This window comes from Cyprinodon variegatus, unplaced genomic scaffold, assembly GCF_000732505.1.
Source record: "Cyprinodon variegatus isolate N-32 unplaced genomic scaffold, C_variegatus-1.0 Scaffold57, whole genome shotgun sequence".
NCBI classification, from domain to species: domain Eukaryota; kingdom Metazoa; phylum Chordata; class Actinopteri; order Cyprinodontiformes; family Cyprinodontidae; genus Cyprinodon; species Cyprinodon variegatus.
In genome coordinates, this window is record NW_015150510.1 from 1,734,126 (window position 1) to 1,744,284 (window position 10,159).

General features: G+C 36.3%; 1 protein-coding gene across 1 annotated transcript in view; it reads left to right on the forward strand.

The window, feature by feature from the left end:
• The window catches only part of LOC107082630 (importin-13-like), a 49,102-nt gene that overhangs the window by 8,757 nt on the left and 30,186 nt on the right, over positions 1-10,159 (forward strand). The window contains exons 7-15 of the mRNA XM_015371410.1: positions 1,120-1,240; positions 4,803-4,950; positions 5,040-5,221; positions 5,298-5,324; positions 5,407-5,541; positions 6,707-6,856; positions 6,940-7,020; positions 7,112-7,249; positions 9,140-9,236. Of these exons, the coding sequence (XP_015226896.1) occupies positions 1,120-1,240; positions 4,803-4,950; positions 5,040-5,221; positions 5,298-5,324; positions 5,407-5,541; positions 6,707-6,856; positions 6,940-7,020; positions 7,112-7,249; positions 9,140-9,236 (1,079 nt within the window). The remainder of the gene's footprint in view (positions 1-1,119; positions 1,241-4,802; positions 4,951-5,039; positions 5,222-5,297; positions 5,325-5,406; positions 5,542-6,706; positions 6,857-6,939; positions 7,021-7,111; positions 7,250-9,139; positions 9,237-10,159) is intronic.

Sequence of the window (10,159 nt, forward strand, 5' to 3'; positions counted from 1 at the left end):
TCACACCTCAACCCGCCTCAAAGCCAACGCTGATTGGACGTTCGTTTGGTGAACGGCTCCAAATTTTCTTCAACGGAGAGTCTCCAGACTGACCTGCGAGTGAAACCTTGAAAGCTCGCGAGATCAGGATGGTCTCACGAGGCTAGAAGTATATATACTGCTGTTCAAAAACACTCTGGTAAACGTTGAAGTATCAACTTCACCTCTTTACTCAAGAAAAAGTGAAAAAGTATTTGCTCCAAAAACTACTTAAAGAATAAAGCAACCTTTAAAAAAACAGCCAGATGCCACTAAATGAATTAGAAGCTCAATTTTCTGACTACTTTGAAAAATTCTTTGAGATAGGGCCAAGGATGAGGGAGGTCTTGTTGGTCTCCACTGTGTCCAACCTTTCAGACATTTCAACATCTTTTTCTGAATCCAACATTGTAGCATGGCATAGACAATTCACGTTTGCAGTTTGAAGAACACCTGATTTCCTTTAGCTAACCAATGAGTTTTTGCGTTCTATGACTCATCCAATGACACTAGTTTTCACTAGATGTGGATGGAGTCAATGATCTGCATTGGATGGAGCACATGACGGGAAATAAATATTTATAAACATTAAACCAAAGCCAAGAGTAACGAGTAACGTTTGTCTTAAAAATGTAAGGAATAGAAAGTACAGATACTTGTGTGAAAATCTAATGAGTAGAAGTCAGAAGTAGGAGGAAAAATAAGTAATGGAGTAAAGTATAGAAACCTAAAAAGTGTACTTAAGTACAGTAACAAAGTATTTGTACTTTGTTACTTCACACCTCTTATAACCAGGCATTGAAATTCCCCCAGCATCACTTCCTGTACATTAGACTATCTGAGAGAAGAACAAAACTAAGGATAACATCTTAAAAAAAAAATTTGATAGATTTGACTCGCTATTTTTACACAAATTATATCTGATTTTTTTTTTTCCATATAAAAAAGTATTTCCTCTAAAGTTTGCCTTATTCCGATGATATTATATAAAATGAATTCAAGCTATTTTATTTTGGACAAACCTCTCTATCTGTTTTACATTTGACTGTTACACCCGAGTTGTACCCTCATCTCTGTTACCTGGGCTGTTTTATTTCCAAGGGTGGACATCTCAGATACTCTAATGTATGTGTATGAAATGCTGGGAGCCGAGCTGCTTAGTAACCTCTATGACAGGCTGGGCAGGCTGCTCATGGACCCCCAACAGTCCGCAGTATGGCAGGTAATGTCTTGAACAAACTGCATCCACTGCATGTTTCTTCTTTTTTTTTTTAACAGGTGATTTACAGTGAAAAACTGTCAGGATTAACAGATTTGTAGATTAGAAAAACATCCAAAAGCTAAACGACTTCAGTAATTCAATTAAAAAAGGGAAACTAATTATATTGATATATTTAACACAGATTGATGTGTGTGTTTTACATTTTTTATTGGAAAATGTAATCTGTTTCTGAAAATTTTAATAAAAAAAGACAGTAAATGTAATCTAAACTTGAAGGGAGGGTTTTTGGAAAAACGATCAATAAGTAAAAAAAATCCCTAAATAAGCGTATTCACCCTTAATTTCAGTACGTAAATAAGACAGTTTGCCAATGGAATGAGTGTTTTTTTTTCTTAAAATAAGCAAAGATAGATAAAATGCTCTTGAAATAAGACAATACATTGAGTTTTCTTATTTTAAGTCTAAATTGTCTTGTTCCATTGGCAAAATGTCTCTTTTACCTCCTCAATCCAAGAACAAATGCACTTATTTTAAGAAAAAAATGACTTATTTAGATTTCGATTTTTTTCCAATGAATGCAATGAGTAATGCTTAGAAGCTGTTCAGAAGACATAGGTTGCTTGAACAACAGCAGGTCTGTTCTGCTGGCTTTGATTTCTCTCATTTCTCTCATCTTTTTGCCCACAGATTCTCTGTGAGGTTTAATTAATGACAGTTTAAGCATCAACAGTGCTGAGGCATCCTGGATTGCATAGCGTACATTCCGCTTTCTTTTAAAACTAGTTATTTTTTGGGCAAATTGAGTGCAATTAGTCAGTGGAGAAAATGCCAAAACATGCATTTATATCTGTTGTTCATAAAAGAAGCTTTCTCTTAATCATTTTTAGCCAAAGCGATGAAGAGTCATGGTAGCAGACAACCTGAGTGCTTTTATCAGTGTGCAGGTCATATTCTAATAACCAAACCGTGCAAATTCATGTATGGAGGACATGCAAATATAAACATTCACTGCATGAAAATCGATTTTCTTTTGCAGATGCAGGGTTTGCATCTTTTTAAGCACTTCTAAAAGTAAAATACAAAATCACACAGAAATTACTGCAGTCATTAGAACACAAAAGGAGTGATTGGAACAATAAGAGACGATAGAGAGAGATTCTGTGTCAGTGAACAGGGCTGAATTGGCCATACAGGCCATGTGGCCTAATGGGGCCACGCCCATTTTTGGGCCTCCTCAAAAGCTATTAATGTATTAAAAAATGTACCTATTATTAATATATTAACATAAATTAATTAATTTGTCAATTAACTAAATTATAATTTAATAAATGTATTTAAAACATAAATCATGTCTTTCAAAATATTACAAAAAAATCATGAATTTGGTCTTTAGAATACAAGAAGTTTGTTTGATGAAATATTTCTTTCAGTATTACAAATCGGAGGATATCATCAGTTACCAAATCTTTAAGTAACCGTTTTACCAAACAGTTATTTTTTTTACTGGAGTTATTTCATTTACTGTATATTTATGCTTGTAACCTCTGAACATATCTCATCCGCTCTGCTGAATGTCTCCCAATAAAATAGACAGAATCATCATGGGCCGCCATGACAGACCCAGTCCAGCCCTGCATGCAAACTTTTTTGGACCATCAAAAATAATAGTAGAATAATATTATTAAAAGGAGAGCGGAAAATCAACAGACAAAGACACGTTTTTAATCTTTTATATTTATATTTTTTCTATTTAACTTTATTTTCATCATTTAATTTATGTTTGTTAATAGCATTAGAGATAGGCTCCTTAAAGTCTTCTATAAATATCATTTAGTGATATAATTATTATGTTCTCTATAGTTATTATCTCCATCTCCTTGACTCTGAACCTCATCTTTTTTTGATGGCTGCTCTCAAACTGTCTGCTCATTTTAAAGGGTGGAACCAGACCGGTTTGCGCATCTTAATATTTACACAGAAATCTTTGTAGATCACCTCCAACATGCCCACTTATTGCATTTACTAAAAAATTCACCTCTTTTTGTAATCTTAGTGTGTCTAAGTGTGTACTGACATGTTAAATTATTGACTCCAGCCAGAGACCGTGCTTTACGATTCTCCCAACAGAGGGAAGTTTGACTAGGGCTGCATTTGCAATATCATTATTTAACAAAATTAGAGACACTTAATTTTGGTCATATTACATTTAAGTAAACTCAATTAAGTAGTTAAACTTCTTATTACAGCCCTTTAGTTGCCAGTAATGAGCTTTAAGAGGGTGCAAACACACAGAGAAGAAGAGAAAGATGCAGCTAGCTCACATATTCATACCTGCAAGTAGGAGTTAGTACTTTTTCCCACACAAAGGTTATTTAAAGTCCTGCAGAAATGGACGCTGGACAAACAAGCTTCCAAGGTCATGAGAAATCCTTAACCCTTTAGTAAATAATTTACATGATTGTGGTTAGTGCAGGGGAAGCTCAAATAAAATCTCAATATTGGTTTCATTATAGTCCCTAGTTGCTTTTCACCCATTTCAAAGCAGTTTTTCCTTCCACCCAACTTTCTACTCATATAATTGCATTCAAACTCTAAAAATGTAACTTTTTTTTTTACCTTTTGACTTTCATGACCATAACATAACTTTTCGGTATCCAACATTTTTTTATTAATAATAATAATTTTTTGTAATCCAGCTGAAGTTATGATTATTGTGAGGGACCAGACTTAAATAAGGACAAAAGGTGTTCAAAATTTGAAAAAGTACTTTCATTTAATTGTGTAAAAAATGGTTAACAAAGGCTCAAAAGCAATACAAAATAACTTCAATAATAAATAACATGGATCTGGGCCCAACTTAACTGAGGTCAACTGAGGATCAAACTCAAACAAAAAAAATGACCTGCAAACAAAGAACTAAAGGCTGCTTAAAAAGGGATGGAGTAACCCAAGTCTACCACATAAGGGAGGCACCACATAACAAAAGAATGAACCATTCTATGAAACAAATAAAGCAAAACTAACTTTTACTTAGCAGAAACAATTATAAGTGAGTATTTAAGTGACAAATAATCTGATAAAAAACAACTTGAAACAAATCTCCCCTATTAGTCTTTCAAAAAGCAAATGGTACGCTCCAGGTTTCCTCCTCCAGCTGGTTTGCATCAGCAGCACCTCAAACAAAAGAACAAGTGTAAATAAACCATTCAGACAGACATTAACTAAAGTGTGCACCCATTAGAAAATACCTGTCTAAAAGAAATAACCAACTTAAACATAAACTGTAATATAATATAAAGCAAGAAAAAAAAAATACTAACATGATGTGGTGGTTGGAGGATCATCCACCACAATTATATTGGATTAAAGGGTTCGTTTGATGGATGGATGGATGCTACTAAGAATTAGCGTAGCCTCAGTTCAGGCTGATTTTGTTTACCTTGTTTCTGCTAACAATCAGTTCTCTGTAGCTTCTGTAATCAGAGTCGCCGCCTCATTTTGCATCTGAACAGCTTCCTTTTCAGTCATCATTTCCTTACAGCCCCCTTCTTTACCATCTTAGGACACTGAAGCTTTGCTGTTCGGCTTCCAGTCCATAGCCGAGACCATCGACGTGAACTACTCCGATGTTATCCCTGGACTGATCGGTCTGATCCCTAGAATCAACATCAGCAACGTGATGCTGGCTGACACAGTCATGTACACCATAGGTATCAACAGACAACTTTGAGGTTTATTCAAAAAATAAAAATCTAATCATCTAATGAGTCCAAACTTTTAAATTTCTGCCACCTGTAAGGGTCACTGGCTGAGTGGTTGGCCGACCATCCCGTGATGCTGGGCGGCATATTACCCATGGTGCTGCGGGGCCTTGTGAAGGCAGAGCTGTCTGTGTCCAGTATCTCCACGCTCAAAAGGATCTGCAGGGAGTGCCGGCAGGACCTGGCCCCTTACGCTCAGGACGTTCTTGCTGTCGCTCAGGTCAGACACACAACCTGTCATCACACCAGCCTGAGGCGTGTTTTTAACACAGATTTGTTTTGCTCTTTTTTATAAGGATGCACTTTTTAAGGAAATCCACGAGGTGAGTAAGGAATCCTGGACGATTTATTAAATCAAAATCGGTAAATAAAAAAGCAGCTGCATTTTTGTGTGTGTGTGTGCAGAGCAGCCAGTGCATGTGGCTGATGCAGGCCTTGGGTTTCCTGCTGTCGTCTCTACCAGCAGAGGAGATTTTAGGCAGACTGCACTCACTCATCACCCCCCACATCCAGCAGCTGGACTCACTGACCCAACAGGAGGTACGCATCAAAGGAGTCCTAAAAAAAACAAAGCTTATACTTAAATATAGAACATAATGTGAGACGCATCACAAGATCAGGCATAAATCTGCAAGATTTCTGTTTTTTAATATGCTTTTTTATTAGATGTTTAGTGTTATTGTTCTTTTATTGTTGTGTTCCACAATTTTGTGTTTTTTTTGTGCAAGTATTCAACTTTAACTGACCTTCACAACATCGTGTTATATTATAAACACATGGACACAATTGTTGGTACCCTTCGTTTATAATGAAAGAAAAAACCCACAATGGTCACAGAAATAACTTGAATCCCCAAAAAAGTAATAATAAATAATAAAATGGATGGTATCTTTAGAAAAGATTCAAAATAATTTAACATGGGCGAAAATGTTCTTATTTCAGCTACATCATCTTTTGTTTAATCTTTCTTTGATTATTTTGTATCTTTAAAAAAAACTAAATGCATCATAAAGCATTGTCTATTTTTGGCTAATTTTAACTGTAAAAATCTTTCTACCTTTTATTTCAATATATTATTATTTATTTTTTGTGCAAAGTATTCAACTTAAACTGACCTTCACAACATCGTGTTATATTATAAACACATGGACACAATTGTTGGTACCCTTCGTTTATAATGAAAGGAAACCCACAATGGTCACAGAAATAACTTGAATCCCCAAAAAACTAACAATAGAGGTAAAAAAAAAAAAACTATGAAAAAATAAACTCATGAAACAGGTCTGGATAAAAATAATGGTACCTTTTAGAAAAGATTCAAAATAATGTGACCAAAGGGACATATTAAATCAAGGTGTGTCCACTAATCAGCATCACAGGTGTGTAATATCTTGTAATCAGTCAGTGCGCCTATATATAGGGCTACAGGTAGCCACTGTTCTACAATAACAAAGTTACGGTTAAATAAAGCTGCAGTTTGAATCCTTGTGTCCTCCTGACATCATATATGTGATGTCAGGGTTAAATAAATTGCTCAGATTTGGAAAATCATGAGCAACAGATTTTTTTTTAAAGTTTCTCTTCATGCATCTTAACTTTAAGTTATTAGAGTAGTGTAGCAGTAGCAGAATTCCCTTCAAGAAACTTAAAAAATATGAGGTTTAGTCTTAAAATGTTTCTTACATTAAATTTTCTCTCTTTATAGCCCAGTCCTGCAAATAAACAGAGCATCGTGTACATCCTGGGCATGTTATCCAGCCTCTTTACCACCCTGGATGTCAACAGGCAATGGGATGGTTTAGAGGAAGAAGGCGCCAGCACCAGCCTCTCCTCCTCACAGAGCGTTCAGAATCCAGTAAGTCTGCAGAAAACCTTTGTAGTATTTCATTAAAAAAAGGATGAAAGTTTTACTCGCTGTTTTTTCTTTCACATCTTTAGGTCGTAGTCGTGCTGCAGCAACTTTTCCCTTTAATCCAGACCATCGTTAGCAAATGGATTCATGACTCAGAAGTAGTGGAGGTGGGATTTTTGGTTTTTAATTTTAGCTCCTTCATCCCTTCACCTGCATATTTGAACAACTTTTGCTTGTTTAATGATCCTCCCATCTCAGGCAGTGTGCGGGATCTTCGACAAGTCAATCCGGACTCTCCTGCATGATTTCGGCCCCATGGTGCCCCAGCTGAGTGAGACGCTGGGACAGATCTACAATGCTTACCCACAAGCCCCTGCTCTGGACCTGACACGTCAAGTATGGAGTCACAGATCTGGGGTCTCATTTATAAAACGCTGCGTATGGATTCATTCTAAAGTTGTACCTATGCCCAAGACCTAAAAATGGAGTATATATAAAAAAAAAAAAAAAAAAAAAAAAGCTCTTATTTATAAAACCATGTGAACAGACAAAAAAAAAAAAAATTTCTTTATGGATCACAGCTGTACCTTAAAGGAATAGTACACCCAAAACATGATTAGCCTTCATTTTCTACTCACCCCCATGCTGAACAACACTCTGGAGTACTTTTTTGATATCTCAAATGCATCTGGAGATCTGGGAGGCTTCTTGCTGTCTGCTGACATTCAAATAATGGAGGTCTATGGCGCCCGAGACAGAAAGGTCCTTAAAAGTCCACAAAAAACGTGTCAATATTCCTCCATACTGCTCGTCCAATGTATTCCAAGTGTCCTGAGTGGGTAGCATCCAGAATTTACTCGAAACAAAGTCATTTAGAATGTTTTTAGAGCATAAACAGTAGTGTATAGGATTTCCTAAAAGCGCGCGCCTGCGCGTTCACGACGCTACGGAAGCCGGCAGACCAAACCAGATCTTTATGGATAAAGAAAATGATTTTGTTTCTAAAGCCGACCTCAGACAGAGAGTCAATTAATTTTTTATTATGTTTAACGCCTGTGCGGAAATTTGCGCTGGTAAGAAACCAAAAGTTGTTATTAACAAAGAAAAAAGAAGGAAAACACCACACAAGATTTAATATGGCCGAAAATGTTCTTGTTTCAGCTACATCCTCTTTAATTATTTTGTATCTTTAAAAAAACTAAATGCATCATGAAGCATCGTCTATTTTTGGCTCATTTAAATTGTAAAAAATATTTCTACCTTTAATTCAATATATTTTTGGTACAAAACATAAGTCCAAGAGCTTTGCTTTATGGCATCTGATCAGCTGATAACCTGTTTTAATCCTGTGTTAGGAAAAAGTTGTCCAAACCTCTGCCCTAACCCCTAAATCTTATCTTATAGTGAACTCAGTTAACTGAGCGTTCGGACAGATGATCACTACTTTTCGCTCCCCGTTGGTCACGTAACTCCGCCTCCGCTGCACGGTGCTGCTCCATCTTTGTTATCTGTCGTCAACAGCATTGTGGTGTTTGTCACAACAAATCCCATGATGCTTTGCAAGGACAGCTCTCGTTGCAAAGCATTCCAGGATATATCTGCTCATCTAGCAATCATGGATGATCACTACTTTTCAAGGTACATTGTAGGAAATTTCAAGTCCACAACTTTTTTTCTTCCACTAGACATTTAGACACTCATCTAAAACCACTATATAGTGTCCTATATAATGATTAGGGTGGACAGTTGGAGACAGGCATAGACTCCAGCATAGTCACAGCGTCCATCGTGCACTTGTTTACAGCAATCCGTTTGTTATATTTATTTAATGATCAGCGTTACGACTTGCCTCGCTGATCACCGGGGGGATGGAATGTGATTGTCAGGAAATGGCTGAATATTGTGCGGGCTTTCACTTTTAATTTAAGCTTGTTTATGAATCTTATTTTTAATTTGATTGGGCAGCATTAATCACACTATGGTTTCAAATCCAAAAAAGTCAATCTATGATTTAAGTTTCAAGTGAAAATAAATGTGATGTATTCTGGCTTCAGTTCCTCACCAATATTCTCCAATATCTTCAACCTTCAGATTGGTCGGGGTGGTGTGAGGTACTGCACATTTTACCCCCCATAAAATTAGCTTTTTATAATTACCAAATTTCAATGGAAAATTAACAAGTTTCAGACCCCGTTTTGTTGCATACACAAACTTTCTTAATGAGACCCCTGGACTGAACCCTGGGTGTGAAAATGCCTGGTATAATCTCTTTCTTTCTCTGTCTAGATGGTGCATATCTTTGCTGGAGACGAGCAACACCTCTCTGACATCCGAAGACTTGTAGAAGTGCTGACCTCAACCACGCTCTCTATATTTCAGCAAGGTAATAAAGGCTAAACTCTTATATCCAACAGACTTGTTTTGTCCTTTAGTTTGCTGTAAAGCAGTGCTCTTTCCTACATATCAAATATTATGTTCATTAAAGACACTTCAAAGGAGAATTTACTGACTTTTTTCCAATTTGCAACTTTTGAAAATCTCTTATTTTAATTTTAACAATTTCAGACTTCTATTTAACAACTGTAATAAAAGATTTTTCTAGCCTCGCCTCTTGAAGCAGTCATACATTTTATTTAACTTTCTTAGGAGATGAAGTTTATGAGAGTGTTTGATGTAAAGTCTTGGGTTCATTAATTAACTAATATGTTAAATCTACCTTTAGCTATTAAAAAACAGCAGTTAGCAAGGTTAGCATTACTAAAAACTGACTGATTTATTTTTCTAAGGCTGCCTACGTATCGTGAGTTCAGACAAAGCTCAGACAAATGTGTCCCTCTCCTCACAGAGTATATAAACCCAAACATGCTTCAATGTTTTCTGAAAGATGAAATAAATTCCCTCGATGAGCCCCTCATATCTACATTATCTCTGACTTTGCTTGTGAACATGGCTAACTCAGATCTTCATTCTGTAGCAGCATTCACACTGAAGAGTGTTGTGAGCGTGACCTCCCAGTGCTTTGGTGTGGTGTGCACAACAATTAGAAAAAGATGGGATTCATAATTTTCCAACCATGCTTTAACTAGTTAAGGCTAGAAACTGACTGAAATAGTTTTCTTTGGAGGTGGTTGCAGATACACATCATTTTTACCTCAGCCTAACCAATCCTAGATATGTTCTGCTAATATTTGTATTATTATGGAATGAGCAGAACAAGATTTTCCTCTAATATAACAACTGTTGCCCCTACTGAAGACTCTTGGCTGAGTCTTCTTTGGTACTTGAACAAGGCATGAGGTCTTCCAC